Source organism: Balaenoptera acutorostrata, chromosome 8 (genome assembly GCF_949987535.1).
Source record: "Balaenoptera acutorostrata chromosome 8, mBalAcu1.1, whole genome shotgun sequence".
NCBI classification, from domain to species: Eukaryota; Metazoa; Chordata; class Mammalia; order Artiodactyla; family Balaenopteridae; genus Balaenoptera; species Balaenoptera acutorostrata.
This window is the reverse complement of record NC_080071.1, coordinates 20717402-20735223: the sequence shown is the minus strand read 5'-3', so window position 1 is coordinate 20735223 and position 17822 is coordinate 20717402. Positions and strand designations below refer to the sequence as shown.

Below are 17822 nucleotides of genomic sequence, written 5' to 3'. Positions count from 1 at the left end.
GGCTTCTTTCTGGCCCCATTACAAGGTCTGGCTGGAGGCCCAAGTGAGTTCTTTGCAATCTAAATTTGGGTCAGTTTTTGAACTGCTCTGTCAGATGGGGAACCTGGGTCCACCAAGTTACCCCAAAGGCTAATGAGGTCACTAAAAGCAACAGTCACTGTCAATTAGCTCAGGCCAGCTGCAGATTCCCTTGTATTCCTGACTCCCTGGGGGAGGGCCTTTAACCCAGATGCACAAAAATCAGGTTCAGGGAAGTCAGTGATTCGAAACTCAAACGGATACCAGACATCTCCAAAGTCCTGATGCCAGCTCCTTGGGGGAAATCTGGCAGCCTCTGCCATCTAAAGAGGGCTGTTTCCAGGGCACGGAGGCAGCTAGCTGCGCAGTCTGATTGTGGGAACTGGCTCAAGTGTCATTTCGGAAAGCCTGCATGTCAGGAAGGCTCCCCACTGGCAGACTTCAGGAATCTTCCTGCTTATACTTGTATTTCCATTTCACTTTGGAACCTAATCTTGGGCCGCAGTCCACTCAGCAAGGGAAAGCACTTTTTCCTTGGGACTCTTTCTGTGTACTCACAAATATAAGCAAGCACACACGTTTTCGTCTAGGGTTTGTGTCACATATGCAGGATATACTGAGCTGAGTCAACACCTCTGGGTTTGACTTGCCATATGGGTTGTTTCCCATGTAACATGCAGGGTGGAAACCCCAGACTGGGGTAGGCCTCAGACTTTGGGCCTCCCGGGGCTGATGCCCTTGTTGTCTCCAAGGATGGAGAAAAGCTCAGAAATGATGCAGTTTGGTATTAAGACCCCTGCCTGCTATGCAGGTTGGGGCCTTCCCACCCTGTCTCTAAGCCAGGAATTATTCTGTCTCATGGAATCACTCAGTAAAATAATTTAGAATTTGTTTTGGTTTATTACATTGGTGCCAACCAATAAATGCCCGACCACTGTTCTTATGTAGTTATGGAGTTCTTAAAATGATGCCAAAAGGAGTCTGTCAATTTAGTTAGGGCCAGGCTGCCAGATGTAATTTCTCTTCGGTGAAAATTGGTGTTAAATATACAGCAGTCTGGAAAAAAAACATGATAAAACGGTAATGGGCATTAAATTCAAAACGGAACCCAAGAAATAAAAACACTAAGATAGGTTAAGAGGAGGAAAGTTCACAGCTTCATTCTTTGGTATAATCCATCTCACAAAGTGTATTAACTGTACAGAACTAGGAAAAGTCCAAAATAGTTCAATATATTTAAGCTGTTTCTTACATGCAATGAGATTCGCATTTATTAATCTGCTTTTCCGTGTCATACACAGAAAAAAAAAAAAGAACAGGGAACAAATTTCCAAGGATGAAATTTCCACATTTATTTTTCTTTCATGTGCATAGAAAATGGCAGTGAAGTGTCCTATGAAAGAGGCAGGGAATGGGCATGGCGCTGCTATACCAGACTGGACTTTGTGCTTCAAAGGTACACTATTCATTTTGCAAACAAAGGATGTTGTAGTTTGTTTTTAACTGCTAACTATTCCTTGGGTTTCCCGTTTGTTTTTTAAGTTGTCAGTTTCTTCAAATCTCTTTTCAAATGACACACTGCGTTACAAATGATGGCACTTAACCAATGTGGCATTTCCATATTTACACCAACAAAAGAAATTTACAAGACACAATAGCATACAATCTTGACATTTAGTAATAGCAATAAAACATGAAGGGCATCCATTTTATTATTATTATTTTTTCTGTACAAACTATCAGAACATAACTTATTCACATTAAAAAAAATCATCTTTAATTTGATTTGACCTACACATCCCCCATCTCATTTCACCCATTTCTCAAACCTCTCATCACATCGCCCACACCTTCACCAGACTATAGAATCTACAAGTAATTAGATCTAATGCCTAAGTAGAGCTTAGAAAGTCCTCCCTCCCAAAGGTTGCCTCACTTCCCTGATAATTCCTCAAAAAAGAAAAAAAAAATTCTCTTCACTCATTCCTTCCATGTCACTTTCACATTTCATCAGCAAATCAGCAAGACGGACTTCTCATCTCAATCCAAACAAGGTTAGAAAGAAAGAGTTCCTCTCCCAAACATCATGATGCTACACCCACGAGTCTGGGGACCCTGGGTACTGTTCTGCTCTGTAAGAAGGTCGTTTAGTGGAATAAAAGTCTACATAATTTGTGGTCGATTTCAGTCCATACTGTGTTGAATAATCAGAAGAAGCTGGAAAGTGAACTCGGTCATCAAAATAAGGATCTTCATAGCTATGAGGAGACTGCAAATACAATCTGTATGCATCAAAGTTCTTTCTGTTGGAGTCATCTTGACTATAATACAGCTGTTGATGCTGTTGACAAAATGAAAAAGCAAATAAATCAAGGCAATTTTTGGAAGTACATGTTTAGGGAAAATTAACGTGGGCTTCCTGCTTCATATTTTTAAAGCAAGATTCAGTGTTTGTGAATGTATGGTTGAAAGTTGTTTCTGGTGCATACTGTATGTTCACTAGTGGACCGTAAGGATTTTACACTGTGTTTACAGGCGGGCCGGCAGTTTGCTCAAGTCCTTTCCTATGGCCTCTAGAAGTCAGCGCCTTGGGAGAACCCAAGATACCTCCCTCCTTACTAGAGGCCGAGTTCCGTGCTCTGCTGTGGAGGAGCCTGTGACCTGGGCGTGCCCAATGAAAGGATAGACTTGATTTTTGCTTTGACACAGGGGAACCATTAGCACATCATGTACTTAGTTAAAGGTTGGAGTTTTGGGCTTTGGATTGTTGTGTAATTGCACAACCATCTTTTAAAACATTTACCTCAGAGATGAAGATTGAGTCCATCCCTCAGTTTTAAAAGAAATATGTAAAGATGTTTACAAAAAACAAACAAAAAAGAAATATGTAGTTTGGTGAACAGTCACACTTTGGAAACCCTGCTGTGCTTTTAAAGGAATAAGGCAATCTCCGGGCAGGAGAGTAGCAAAATTAGAAGAGATATGTGAGCAAATACAATTCTAAAGGAAAAGACTTCCCCAAGCTGGGGATAATAATAACTCCATCTGTAAGGAAGCAAGGTGAAACACAGGTGGGTATCCACCCCTGCCCTCATTTTCTTTTGTGTTGTCTTATCTCTGACCTCACGTTAATTTCTTCAAATATGTTTGGAGAAAAACTGTAATGGTTCTAATGTCTGTCTTTCCCCCTGATCATGCCCAAATCCCCCTCTTAGTAAGATGTAACATATTTATCACATAGGTATCAACACCAGGTTCTGGAACTAAATGCATTCTAATATTATAAGGATTTCAGAGCTAAACTTGCTTTTTAATTAGAGTTACGATTCTGAGGCTATTTCTCCTGGCTAAAGAAGATTATGAGTAACTTGAGAGGTTCTTCTTCTTCCATCTACAGAGAAAAGATGATGTGAAGGGAAGTCTAAGAGCATCCTCTTCTGCAGAGCAGGATACAGGCTTGTTTGGGGAACCCCCAGTTGCTCACGTGTTAATGGAAGGTAAGAGGATAGATGAGATGGCCCGCGTGGACATGGCATCAGGAAGGACCAAAATGAACTTCAGGCCCCTCATGAACGCAGAGATTGAATGTTCCAATCACTAGTCCCCATTGTGGTGGAGAGTGGAATTCACCCCTGCAGGGCTGGGTCCACTCTGACCTCTGAACCTAATAGAGAGCTGGCTGTGGACTCGGGTGTTTTCAAACCACGGAGGCTTGGATGGGAGGGAGTCATGAAGATGGAGAAAGAGGTGTATGTACAAAAAAGAACAATGAGAGGAGAGAATGAAGTGTGCTTACCAACCTTTCCCCACCCACAGGATGGAAGAGATTTTAGAGATTAACAGGAAAAAAAAAAAAAAAAGAGTGGGAAAAAGAAATCGTTGGGCAAAGAACAGGAGTTAAAGACTTCTCAGCTGGTTCCCATCAGTGGCATGGTAGCACCAATTCGGATATGCAAGGACATAAGGCTACTGTGGAAGCGATTTGCTTAAACCACGGATGAGCTTCCGAGGAGCACAGATCCCCCGGGAAAGCTCCTGGGCCCCTGCCGGGTGGGCCCAGCTCAGGTAAGTCAACCGGCGCGGACCCCTTACTGTGTTGATCCCTGCTAATCGGCCTTCTGTAAAAATGATATTGCAAATTCACCTGTAGCCGTCTATTTTGTTCTCTTGCTGGTGAGGAATAGGAACTGATGTAAATTGGTGAAGGTTTGCTGGAGCCTGTAAGAAAATATTTTACGAAATTAAAACTAGCGCTCATCACTCTGGTCCATTAGGTTGTGTGGACTCCCTGCTCTAGGGCTGGTGGCGTCCCCGACGGGCCCTGCCTTCCCCGGTGCCAGCACAGCCCCGGACCAGTCGGGCGGCCTGGGTGCCCTGGATCAAGCCTGCTTGCTGCTTACCCAGGGTTCTTAGGGGCTAATGAATACGGCAAAAAGAGGCTGCGTGTTTCACCAAAAAGCAATGCCAATGCATAGCTCCTCCAAAAAGGGTTCCTTCTCAACCTCTGGGCACGGTGGGGAGCTCTTCCCACCTGTGAAGATTTCCCTGGCTGGCTCTGAAGAGCAGACTTGCTCCCTGAGCCAAGGAACACGGCTTTTCCAGGGCTCTGAGCTAGAGCACTGCGTCAGATGCGGGGGCAGGTAGGGAAACACAGTGGAACAAGCTCCATGCCCTCAGAACAGTGTTGATTCAAAATCCCAGGTCCTGGAAGGAGCAGGCACAGGTGTGCTCTAACAGGCTGGCCACCTGGGGGCACATTCTTGTGTCCACCATATTTAAGTATGTTTCAAAACCAAAAGAACCTGGTAATCAGATAGCTGTCTTCATGAGCCCATAGTAGACTCCCAATGATGTCATTGGTTACCCTTCTAGTACTGTTAAGGCTAGCAAAGATTTTTATTTTTTTTTTAATGAGGAAAATGAAACATATTTGAGGCAAATTAGTTTATTGAAGCAAGCAAAGAAGATACAGAAGGGCGCGCATGCTAAGGAGGCGATCTTTAAAATAAAGCAGGCTGCCGCAAACCTGAAGCAACAATGCACTTCAGTTGGTATGTGCATTTCCTCTGCAAAGAGCTCGGTGTTTGAAATGTAGCATCTGCAATTTTCTGAGCTATTAATTGCCATAGTAACAATAGTTGATTAGTAAACAGTCCTGTGAAATCACAATTTTAAAGACAACAGCACAACTGAGACTGCTCCCCCAGCAGTTGTTAAATTGCCACCAGTTTTTATTTCTTTCTTTTTAAGAAACAGTTTTTTTTTGTTGTTGTTGAGAAAGGAAGGTCCCCCCCCTTTTTTGGTAGCTCACACTGCCTTATTTGAAACCTCTAGAGTAGTTCTAATTTGCAACATAGTTGAGAATGGAGACAATAGGAAACCTTGGTAACCCTTCAGGTTGGCCTTCTTTAAGTAAATTATATGCAGGGCTTTCTGAATAGGACATAAAAATATTAATACTGGGCAACATCATTTTTGTTATTCTTAAAAAATAATCACTCTGAGGAGAATCCCGTTATATATTTTGTTATTCATTCAAACTCTTTTCCACAAAAATGTAAATGGAATTAATCTCCATCCGCAGGTTTGAATTTATGAGTCAGTCCAGGAGATGTGGGCCTGCCAAGTGTCACAGAGCTCAGGGTTCTGGAACACACAGGGGAGTGGGGAGGGGGCAGGACAAAGGGCCTGCGCTGCAGGGGAGTCGGAAATGCTTTCTCGTTTGGATACAGTGCTCATTTTATCTGCGGGTCGCCAGACCACTACCCTCACTTGTTTTACTTAAAACAAGTGGAAAAGGCCCTGAAGCAGGAGATAGAGAGACTGGACCATGGTTTGCTGCTGGGGGACCATCTCAATACAGGCAGAGGTTACCTCCCAGGCCACCGGCCAAGTGCCTGGGGACACGCGGCTTTTCGAGATACTCTATCACACACCCGACTGGCGTCTTACCAGGGTACAGGCCTCTATGTGTGGCATCCCCTTGGCTACTGTAATACTGCATAGGTGGCTGGGTCCTATCGTATTCAGAGCGAGGCTCTCTGATTCCTAACAGTGCTGGTGAGGAAGAGGTACTGCCGACTGAAGGGAGAGGCAAGAGGAGGAGGGAGAGAGAGAGAAGAAAGAGAGATCAGACTGTCAGTGTCTCTAGCAAGTCCTCTCTGGAAAAACAAAGGTCAGTAATTAGAAGTGCACGTGGCTGGCACTCAAGTCAGCTCTTAGAGGTGCTGTGAGTTGTAGGGCAGCCAGCCCTGGGTCTCTGGAAGGTGACCTGCAGGCCCGGCCACCGTTAGGATCAGCGCTGTCAACCCCCAAGCTTGCTAGAGAGCCACCGCACGTGGTGCAGGGATCATGCGGTTTCCCCACTGACCACGGTGGGTCTCAACCACCTGCTGGGGACTTTGAAACTGAGTGATGGTAACTTCCCAGTCATGCAAGAGTTACATTTGCTGCTTTATGATCTCAGTTCACTCACTTGTAACACACCCATCTATTATCTGTTATGTATAGCTCTTCAGTAAGTAGATGTTTTATGGCATGTTTTGATTTCTGATGATTTCAAAAATATCTGCATCTCTAAATGTGTTTGAATAAGAGTGCCCAGCCCATAAAATTTGTAATTCTTTTTATGGTGATCAGCTGTCAGGGAAATTTATAAACTCAGTAAGCCCTGCTCATCAAGCTCATGGTGCTGAGAAGCCCAGCCTCACAGAGGCCCAGCTTTTTTATCCCAGCTGGAGCCAAACATTTCATAATAACATGTCTACCCATGGGTGTCCTGTTGGGACATTTTTGCACAGAAGGAAAACATCTTCTTTTTCTCATTTAAAAAAAATCTTGCTTGCACTGAAGTATCTTGTAATTAAGAGTGGTCACTTATTCATTGGATCCACTTCAAAGCGGCAGGCCCCAGGCCCTGCTACCAGTGGTTTTGTGTGCATTGATGCTTTCAGAGGAAGACTGACATCAAAATATTTTCCCTAGAAAGTCACTTCACTGACACACCGTGAGCATGCATGGGCAGCGTCTATGTGCTTCTCATCCTGCCTACTTTCTACAAGGTAGGAGGACAGAGGCCATCGCTGCCCGCCTCCCATAATCACATCAGCAAGATATGAGATGTGCCCATAAGCAGATACCGTGCTAGTGCTGAGGGATGGATGATCAGTCCTCAGAATAAATGGAGAAACAAGTGTGAATCAGATCCTACCTTCAAATCCAGAGAGGGACCTAGGAACTTGGACGGGGCCCGTTCAGCACTGTCCAGTGTGTATATTTAAGAGGTCCTCAAAACAAGTTCATTGCTTAGTGACTGTGTCCTGATTTGTCTGAAATTATTCTTTTGCCTGTACACATGCCTTTTGTTAAACAGCAAACTCTCTTGCTTCCCTGGGCACCCCTCTTCCTGAGTCTCTAAAGAATCCTGAGCATTTTTATAAAGCAAGACAGCCTCAGGCTACACCTGGGAACCCAGCAAGACATGTCAAAAACCAAGCAGAGGTCTCTTTGAAGAAAACAACTCATAATTTAAAAACTAAGACATAAATATATACCATATGCAGTAGGCAGAGATAATTTTTAAAAATTCCTGGTACAAGTGGAGACATCCAATTATGTGACAAGAACCAGCAGTCATCTATTAGTCTTTTCGGTCACATTTGTCCACATGAGAAATAAGACTGCCAGCAAGAGCACAGTTGAATACAACAGGTAATATTTATATGTCAGAATGGGAGATTTAAAGCCAAATAAAAAAAGATATTTATTACTTTTCCTGTTTCATTTAGTTAAGAATTAAATTTACAGGACTGAATCGACTTGGTAATAATATTCTGTTCTTACACGCAACAAAACAAAACAAAACAAAAAAAACAAACCCCCCCCCCCCAAACCTAGTCTGAGCCTCAATACATTCTTTCTACCAAATTAAACACCACCAATATGTAGGTAGTGTGGTTGTCAAGATTCCCAACTTACAAATCAAAGGGAATTCCTGTAAAGCCACCTGCAGGGCCTCTTCCCCTTAGCCATGGATGCTGGGGGTCTGGAATGCAGTCAGGGGATGAAGCTTTAACTGGTGAGGAGTAAGGCACAGGTGGAGATCATGGCTCTCCCAGGCTGTGGGTCTAAAGCTCGTGTCTAAAGGATTCTTTCTAAGAGTTTTCGCCAAGAAAACGAAAAAATCACTTTGAAGAGATTTCAGATTTATGGCCAAGGGCAGCCATTTTCAGGCACAACCTAGTGGTTCTCAAAGTGTGTTCCTCCACTCTCCCGTATCCGCATCACTGGGCCAGCTTATTAAATGCAGGTTCCCAGGCTCCTTTGCAAACCTAGTGAAGCAGAATCTTAGGGGGAAGAGATGCTATTGAGGACCCCGGGATACTTTTATGCGCCATAGTTGGTGTAAACTCACATAAACTTTTAAAGCGGAAGGAGGAGAGTGGGTCTGCTGTATACAATAGCTTGTAATTCCCAAAGAAGGCTTTCAGCCTGAAGAGCAAACTCTCCTTTCCTCAGTGTTTGGAGGTGACAGGCTTAATCGGCGTACGTTCAATCTCCGGATGGGAAACAATGTTCTGTCACACAAACGCTGTCACCAAGAAGGGGAGTTTACCCACTGACCTGACTGAATGACAGGTGACATCTGTTGGTTGGTGGTAGACAACGAAGGATGTGATTTGAATCGGTCTCGCTCTAATGTTGACACAGGTGTAATAAAATGGTTCTGATTCCACCCATCCTGCGGAGTTAAAAGAGAAAAAGAAACCTCTCAAAGTGGATAATGACATTTCATTACAATAAATGATTACGACCGTGAGCTCTGATGAATGCTAATTATGACAGAGCTATTCTTGTAAGTTACCTTTTTATAAATGCTCCGGAGGTCCCGATATTGCCATAATGTGTTCAAGACCTGGGCTGCTGCCTTCACCACTTTCAGAGATGATCTAGGGGAGAGAGTGGGGATGTTAATGAATGTGGGCGGCTCCACTTGAAGAGACTCTGGCAGCAAAGCAAAGGCCAAGAGGCCATCACTCCAAGGGCCAGGGGGCAAGGAGGCTGCTGCTAGAAACCACCACCAAGGAATCAGGTGTACCTGGGAGTCAGTCAAGTTCAGGGCTGGCCAGAGGTGGCAAGGACCAAAGAGAGGCTCACAGGCACTTGGCTCTGTGGTCAGAAGCTGTGGTCGGGATGAGCCCACGACTTCTGACCATGACCACACATCTCAAGTGTCTGAGGACCCTCACAAGTTAACTTAAGTTACCCCCCCCCCATCATTAGGCCTTCATATAAAACACGTTCACTGCCTTCTTGTCATTTGTACCTCTTTGTAAACAGATGTGTCTGTGTGCTCTAGTGTTTGATTTGGAAAATAAGGTCAGTTATTACCTCCCCTCTCCCTGAGGCCTTCCCGACCAGTGTGTCTGAAATTGTGACACCCCCTCCTCACCCTGGCATGCCCTATCACTGTCCCCGATTTTATTATTTGCCCTTCACTCAGCACCGTCCGCAGGCGCTGCTCATTCCACTGGTACCTTGTCTGTTCCACCCATGGAATGTAAGCTACCTGCGGGCAGGTGTGAACTGCTCACTGCTGTAGCACGTGGCAGGTGGGCAAGAGATAGATGCTTGGTGAGTGAATCGAAAGGAAAGTAAGTGTATGTTCAGAAGACAACTTGATTTGATCCAGGTTTTCTGAACCTCTTGTTTTCAAAAAAAAAAAAATTAGACTTTTTTTTTTTCAATATACAAAGATTTTGGCACTGGTTCAGCGTTTCTCCAGCCTGTTCTTAAGCCTTTCACGAATAAAGGCTATCTCACAAAATTTTAAGAGCACTAAATGTGATTTCAGTTACTCTTACAGGAGAGGGGAAGGGAGCGGGAGGGGGAGTTAGTGGAACAGGGCCTTAGCTTTATCTGTAATGTTTCGTTTCCTTTGAAATAAAAATGAGTGTGTGTGCACTTATTACTAATGAGATAAAAAAGATACCTAAGAAAAAAGGACTGAAAGGAAATATGAATAATATTGGTAGCTGTGGTTTCTGCGGGGTGAGAATATGATTTGCTACATTATTCTTCAAAAGTATACATAGTGTGAATTCTAGTACTGACACTCAGCCAATTAATAAATGTTTACTAGTATGGGCCAGTCTTTGTTCTAGATACCGAGGATGCAGCAGTGAATGAAAAGACAAGGTGCCCGCTCCTGGGGCCGTCAGATGCCAGAGGGGGTCGTAAATAACCCCGCGGAAGCCACTGCCGCGCGCAGGAGGAGAGTGGGGAGACGGGCGGGCCATTTTACTACTGATGGGGGAGGCGACTGTCCTGTGGTGTCGAGAATGGGACAAGCAGCCCTACACTTCCCGCTTCCTTGAAGGAGTCTCTGATCTGATGCTAAGGCAAATTCACAGTCACCGCTATAGCTCCGTGACAAGAAACCTTCAATTTTTGCCACCAATCCTCTCATCCCTACTTCTGCTGCTTCACCACTTGGGTGTCACCCACAAGCGAGGTATGATCCAAGCCCAGGGCACATCCTGAGGCCACACAGCAGGCTCTGGCTCTGCTGCACATGGTGATTTTAGGACCTTCTGGGAGGAAATAATCCCAGAACTGAGGATTTAAGAAGATGTTCTCGCAGAACAGGCCCTGGAGCCTGGAGCAGAGCCAGAGGTCCAAGGGCGATGGGGCCCCAGGTTTTCCTCCTCATGAAATGTCTGATTCTTCCAGGAGTCAGAACGGCCAAATGTGGCTTTAGGGACAGGAACGACGGTAGGGGCGAGGGATGCTCCAAGAAACTAAAGAGCAGAAAAGGGGCCACATGACCACAGATACCTCTCCCAGCAAAACAGGTTTTAACTGCTGGAAACTGCTTAGCTTACTGGCACGTGAGAAGTGCACAAATAAATCCTCCCCGATAAGCAGTGTATCCTCAACCAAGGCCCTCGTCACAAGGAATGAGGGCCTGGCGCTGGCGTCTCCTCGCAGCAGACTTGCCTGTCTCCTCTGCCCTTGGTTATGTTCACCAGCTTTTCTATGCCCCCCGAGTCGGCCAGGGCCTTGGCGTTCTCCATGTTCTTGCTGCTGACCTCATGCAGGGCACAGCAGATGGCTGCCACGGTCTCATCCGACAGCACGCTGGGGCTAGCGCCACCCGGGAGCCGATTGACCAGGTCTCGCATGGCGTATTTACCTGCCCGAGGCAGAAGAGAGCTCATTCCACTTTTGGAAGGGACCCGGTTTTTGTTATTGTTGTCATTGAAAGGTTGTGACTGTGCAGTCTCTTGAAAACAAAACCTCAAAAGAGACAATAACAGGAAAGAAAAAATCCACGGTAAAGAAGGAAATGACAAACATTTTAACTGTAAGGGGCAGGTTAACATCTCTGGCCGTGCCACTCGAGGAAATGATCGGTTTATAAAACCTTACTGCAAATTGCTGAAAGAAAATGTAAATCAGGGTATAAAACTGGGTATAACGATCAAGTTGCTTTAGTTCCACTGTTTTCATTAACAGCAAGAATAAAGGAATTATGATAGTAAACTTTATTCTCCGTTCAATTCCTATGCATCATATAGGAATTACAACTTCCTCTTAAAGCTTTGAAAAACTTTTCTTTGAATAAGTTTTAAGCTGGACCAAGTTAAGGCTGCCAAACAATACTTTTCATGAAATCTTTCTAGATCTCAACACGTGAACTGGGTACAGTTAGACATTTTTTTTTTCAAAATTTTTGAATTTTATCTTATTTTTTTATACAGCAGGTTCTTATTAGTTCTCTATTTTATACATATTGGTATATATATGTCAATCCCAGTCTCCCAATTCATCCCACATTTTTATCAAGTTGAGGGTTTATATCAGTTGGTCTGACATCAGTAGTAACATGCTCGTTTCTTTTAAAGAAGATAGAAGTATAATTCTGGTATGAAGATTATGGGTATGTTACGTCCCAGGAGTAATGCAATAATAAAGTTCCCGATAGGACAAGGCTGGGGTGTCCCTTTGCTACTGAGGCATTTCCGTACAGATCCTCCATTTCCCTTACTCTTCTCCAAAGAGAGATTATCTCAAGCTTTTTCCATTTCAATTACTGACTGACAAACTGGAATAACTGCACTGCAGACAAAAGAAATTAACTAAAGCTCAAGTAAATATTTTCTTAGCTTTTCTCCCTATGCTAATAACTGAGTGGATGCTAAATGGGGTTTTTATTGAAGACCTATTTATATACAATGGTTAGCAGGAGAAGACAGGGCCTGAGTACACGCTGCATAATTTACAGCACGTCAAAGGGAAGACTTGGGCATACTCACAGAGAACATTGTTAGGAAGAGTGGAAAAGCAGTGATGACACTGTAAAAGCCAGAAGATAAATGTGGTTTTTAAGAACAGATGATAAGTTAGCACTGGTGATTCTGAATACTCACGAATGACCAAAAGGTCCACGACATGTAATTCGTCACTTTGCTACGGCACAATTTTAAAATTGCACTCTGGAGGCTTGGGAGAAGGCCAGTCACTCGGTCTGTGAGTGACCCTAGCGGTTCCTTCAGAGCCTGCAGCCCAGACAGCTGGCTTGGTCAGACTCAGCTGAGTATGCAGCAACTTTTGTGAACTGACAAAGCTTTGTTTCCTCGTAAAAAACAGCTCTGGAGAGAAAGTCCATGGCTAGTGCTGGTGATGGATGTGAGGAGAGAGTGAAGAGGTCAGGGAAGGGCATGGGTCTTAGGAACAGAAGTGCTGGGTAAATCAGAGTCAAACACTGAATATGGGAGGGGCTCAGACCACACAGGGAGGGAGGGAGGGATCTTCATGGGGAAACAAGAAAAAGTGACTCCTGAAACAGCTCAAGAGTACTCCAGCTGGGTAAAATAATGCTCATCAGTGGAGAGAGAAAACACGCGTTAAAGTCTAAAAGGGGGTGAGGACATTCACAGAAAACACAGGGATGCCCCGAGAGAAGGCCGGGCCCCTGAATATACATTCGTTCTTCCCCAAGGTCTTCGCACTCATGGAGCTGGCTGTGCACCCTCTGCTCTCCCATCTCTCTCCTCCCATTTGTGGAGTGATAGGCCACAAGGTGTGTGTGGCCAACACTGTTTTTTAGCATAAGAACTCCCAAACTATACGGGCCTCTTATAAGAAATTCAAATAATATAGATGTAACAGAAATAACTTAAAAAATATCTTTAGGGGGCTTCCCTGGTGGTGCAGTGGTTGAGAATCTGCCTGCCAATGCAGGGGACGCGGGTTCGAGCCCTGGTCTGGGAGGATCCCACATGCCGCGGAACAACTGGGCCCATGAGCCACAACTACTGAGCCTGCGCGTCTGGAGCCTGTGCTCTGCAACAAGAGAGGCCACGATAGTGAGAGGCCCGCGCACCGCGATGAAGACTGGCCCCCACTTGCCGCAACTAGAGAAAGCCCTCGCACAGAAACGAAGACCCAACACAGCCAAAAATAAATTAAAAAAAAAAAAAAATCTTTAGGGACCTAAAGGATTTCTCTCAGGGAAATGTGGGATTTGGAGCTATAACACATCTATTGGAATCAGGCATGAGCCAGACTATGAACAGGGCATGGAAGAGGCTCCTTTCCTCTCCAGGGGGTACAATTTGGCCCAAAGAAACAGTGTTTTAAGAGCAGGTTAATCCAGGCAATAATTTAAAATAGCATGTCTACCAGGCACTGTGTGAGGGGCCATGGTGACTCCTCATAGCCACTCTCTGAGGTAAACATTGCTGTCCTTGCTCCTTTTCTCTCTCCATCTTTGTCTTGCTCTATCATGGCAGGTGTATTTTAATATGAGTTCAATATATATTCACTAATCCACATAAGATCTTGTCAAATTTTCCCTCCTTCTCCCCTGACCTGTCATCAGCTGTAGGACTGGCGTGGAGCTGGGAGGTTTACAAGGAGCATTTTGACAGCAAGCCCACGGTGAGGAGAGCAGGCACGGGCAGCTCCCCTTCAGAGATGGGAACCAAGGAAGAGTTTTCAATTTAGATGAAGGAATAGAGCCCACATGGGCTGCATACAGGACACTCCAGGTTACACAGCCAGTGAGCAGCACATCCGGGGCTTAACCTGAGGTCCACTGGAGGGTCTCTGATCTCTTCTTTTCCCCCACACTCTGCTTAGGATGTGGCCGTGCCCTGGAGGCAAGCAAGCTAAAGCTGCCGTGGGTGCACAGCTTTGAAGAGGCACTCATTCTCAAGTTCATGCAAGCGCCAACCCGACATCTGGATGGACCCAAGGGTGAATGCCTCCTAAAATTTTGCACCCTATGTGCCTCACTTGCCTTATCCTCATCCTGACCCTGCCCTGGGGTCAGGCCTTGGAACAGTGCCTCTGTTTTAAGGTGAGCATTTACACAGATGTGAGAGGGAGAAGCTATAAAACATTCATGTGATTTCTTTTTTTTAATTTAGAACACGGTAGTATTGGAGAATTAGCAGATATGTCTCAAAAATCAGAAAAGGGAGAATTAAACCTTTTTTGTTCTTCAAGAAATGACTCTCTGGGGAAATAGATACACCAAATCTACCAAGCAGTTTTATAATGTATGACTGAAATTGCTAGCTCTTCTGAAAATTTACCTTCGTGATCCAGTGTTTAATTAATGAGCCTGCCTCTTGCTGAAAAGGAATGGTCAGAAAGGACAGACACACACGGGTACCAAATATGCCAAGACACCAGGGACTAGGACTGAGTTGCTAATCATTTTAAATGTCATATTTTTATAAATCAAAAGAAGAGTTTTATAAACGTTGTTGTTTCTCTCCTTATAGCTCACCTGGTCACCAGAACATACCTATGAGCTCCTTGTTGCGAACATCTAGGGCCATATTCCTCAAGGCAGTCGCCACAGAAGAAACAACTCTATCATTATCCATTCTCAGAAGTTCTACAAGGATGGGGAGCCCTTTTTCTTTGCGGACGGCTGCTCGGATGTACGCTGCGAACTAGGAAATAAAACAAGGTAATAAGTAATATAAAACAGAGTTCAACTCTCAGATGTTACTGTTGCCTAAAAAAAAGATGTTTCCAAAAGATAAACTAATAGATTAAATGTTTTCTTTCCAACTGGAGATTAAATCTGTGATGCCAGTCAAGAGAAAACCAGTCTGGGAGAAAGATAAGCTAGGATGACTGATTTAAAAAAGAAATCCCAAAGCCTGAAAACCTCAAGCCACCATCTGGCAGATATTTTTGGGTAGAAAAGAGAAGGCAGTGATTACTTTCTACTTCAGCTACATAAACATGATTAAGGACGGATGGCGTGTCTTCTCTGCAGTTGGCCCCAGGCCAGGTCCAGAGGCTATAAATAGGATGGCAGAGAGGGTAACTGGTCAGTGCACATTAAAGGAGAACCTGTTTCCATCAAGTCATTTCTCCCCTGTATTCTCTGCAACAATATTTACAGTTTAGTAACCTTTCAAGGAAATTGCTTGGAAATAAATCCCTTGTCTCAGAAGAAAAGGAATTCTCCAGGAACACTGAGCATTGTAATTCATACACACTGGTGAAAAAGTAAGTATATTTGTGCGCAAAATGCTTTACCATTCAAGATTAGTTAGCTGCTGCTGCTATTTTTTTTTAATCCACAGTCAAGAACTTCTTTTGTGATTAAGAGGCAAGTCTGTACGGTGAGTCAGTTTGGGCACTGTATGAATTGGGAATGACCACTAAGTCATCAAGGAAACAAATAAACAAAAAAAGTAACATCTGAAAAGGGGTCTTTAATCTTGTTTTGAGTTTTCACTGACATTTTTACCAATGCAAATTGTCTTTCAAAATTTAGGATAATTGAAAAATGTTGCTCATAAAACATCTAATACTTTCCTGCTGTGGTCAAGGCACGAGGACACAGATCTGCCAGCCCTTTGTATTATCTTGAACATGAAAATATGTGACTGACTACTCAGTTTCCTTAATACCAACAGAATAGATTATTCTAATAACACAAATAAAAGGAAAAGATGCATTTCAAAGATCCTATTAGCTTTCTTCGGATGAAATCAATACTCCTATTTTCCAAATCAAATGATATCCGCAAGGGAAATAGAATACATGACTTGCTATCAGGTAAGGGACTTGGGCAGCTTTGGCAACTTCTCTCTCTGAAACCTGCAAGGACAGAACCAACACCTGTCTCGCTTGGAGACCAACTGGCTCAGTGCAGCCCTGGGCGCCTCCCTTCCAGAGCACTACAGCCATCACCACTCCCAGATAGCTTCTGACTTGATCACATCTGTGGCCATGATTATCTTGTTTTCTTAATGAGGGCCAATACTTTGATTTACTATTTTAGACACTTTTGAAATCACTTCCATATAATGTTTATATTTTAAACGACCTTGCCATTTAACGTTTATTCACTAAAGATCCCAGAAAATAAAATTCTACAACTCAAATCGTATCTATTTTAATTATTGTCTTTTTTCTTATTATCATCAAATGATTCTCAGGTCATAAGAAGCTGGAGGTGAACACTGAATCACCAACATAAATATTTTTGATACTTATGTGCTAGGCCCTCTCCTAGGTCCTCCACATTTATTATCTCATTTAATCCTTAAAACCACCAAATGAAGTAGGTATTATTTCCATTTTACAGATGATGAAACTGAGGACAGAGAGATCTGAGGCCCCCAGCTAGTAAGGGGGGTGGGGGAGGATTCAAAGCCAAGGGGTCTGGCTCCAGAGCCAGCACTTAGATGCTAAGCTATTAGCACTTTTAATTTTTTTAAAATTTATTTATTTATTCACTTTTATTGATCTATAGTTGATTTCCAGTGCTGTGCCAACCTCTGCTGTACAGCAAAGTGACTCAGTTACACACACATCAAGAACAATAACAAAACAGCCACAGTGTCTTAGCACTAGGCCGTAATTATCTGTATATATTCATTACAGCAGCTGGCCGCATGAAACAAACCTTACCTAGGCCTAGCAATGTTTTTCACTCTCACGGAAAAAATGATGGCCAATTTTCATTTGGGGAGGGGGTGATGGAGGAAGTAGTCAAAAACAAGCATTATAGTAATTCTACTAAAATATACTTGTTAGGAAATTTCTAGAGGTTGAAATGTTTCAAACAAGGATTGTCTGGGAAGTTCTTAGATGACATTTAAAAAGTTTTGAGAACTTGCTTATAGTGGTAATAGTAGAAATCACCTTCAGTTTTCCTAAAGAAGTCACACACGTATTAGTGCAGGTGGAAACTTTGCCATGTGTATGTTCCGTAAGTATCTGAGAGAGGAATGGCGGCCCAGCCTCAGCTCTAATTCAGGCCCTCGGCATCTCTCACCAGACTCCCCTACAGAATCCCAGCTTCGACTGTCCTCTACTTCAAATTCGCCTTCTGCGCTGCTGCAGACGGGATCCAACAGTGTCCACATCAGCCTGTCTGTGTCGTTGGTCTGCTTAAACCCTTTCAGCAGCCCCTCTGGTCCGAAGGTCAGGTCCCAGCTCCTGAAGCTTGGCCGTCAGGCCTGGTCACGAGGCCCAACTCCACAGGGGCACTCCTCGTCCCACCCCCCACGTCCCGGCAACCGGCCTGTAGCCTCCACCCACGGCATCCTCACTGTGAGGCCCTTCCCCTGTTGTCCTTTTATCTGGATTGTTCCCTCTACACCCCAACCTCAACTCTGCTGGCTTAATTCTACTCATTCTTAAAGGTTCCATTTGGGCAGCACCACCCTTCCAGGAACCCTTCCCTACGTTCTGGCTCCCCTCTTTCCTTGCCTTTCCCTCACCTGCCAGGCTGGGTTAGATATCCTCTTCCAAGACCCCGC

At 44.2% G+C, this 17822-nt stretch overlaps 1 protein-coding gene across 11 annotated transcripts in view; it reads right to left on the bottom strand.

The window, feature by feature from the left end:
- Positions 1 to 1152: 1152 nt before the first annotated feature.
- PKP4 (plakophilin 4) overlaps positions 1153 to 17822 on the bottom strand; it is a 253541-nt gene continuing 236871 nt past the window's right edge. For 9 of the 11 annotated variants that reach the window (XM_057551047.1, XM_057551050.1, XM_057551049.1 and 6 more), the window contains 7 exons: positions 14837 to 14987; positions 11017 to 11212; positions 8882 to 8966; positions 8641 to 8758; positions 5971 to 6099; positions 4163 to 4236; positions 1153 to 2359 (listed from right to left, as the gene is read on the bottom strand). In XM_057551047.1, the coding sequence (XP_057407030.1) occupies positions 2111 to 2359; positions 4163 to 4236; positions 5971 to 6099; positions 8641 to 8758; positions 8882 to 8966; positions 11017 to 11212; positions 14837 to 14987 (1002 nt within the window). In that variant the 3' untranslated portion in view covers positions 1153 to 2110. The remainder of the gene's footprint in view (positions 2360 to 4162; positions 4237 to 5970; positions 6100 to 8640; positions 8759 to 8881; positions 8967 to 11016; positions 11213 to 14836; positions 14988 to 17822) is intronic. The other 2 variants (XM_057551051.1, XM_057551052.1) reach the window with 2 other exon arrangements.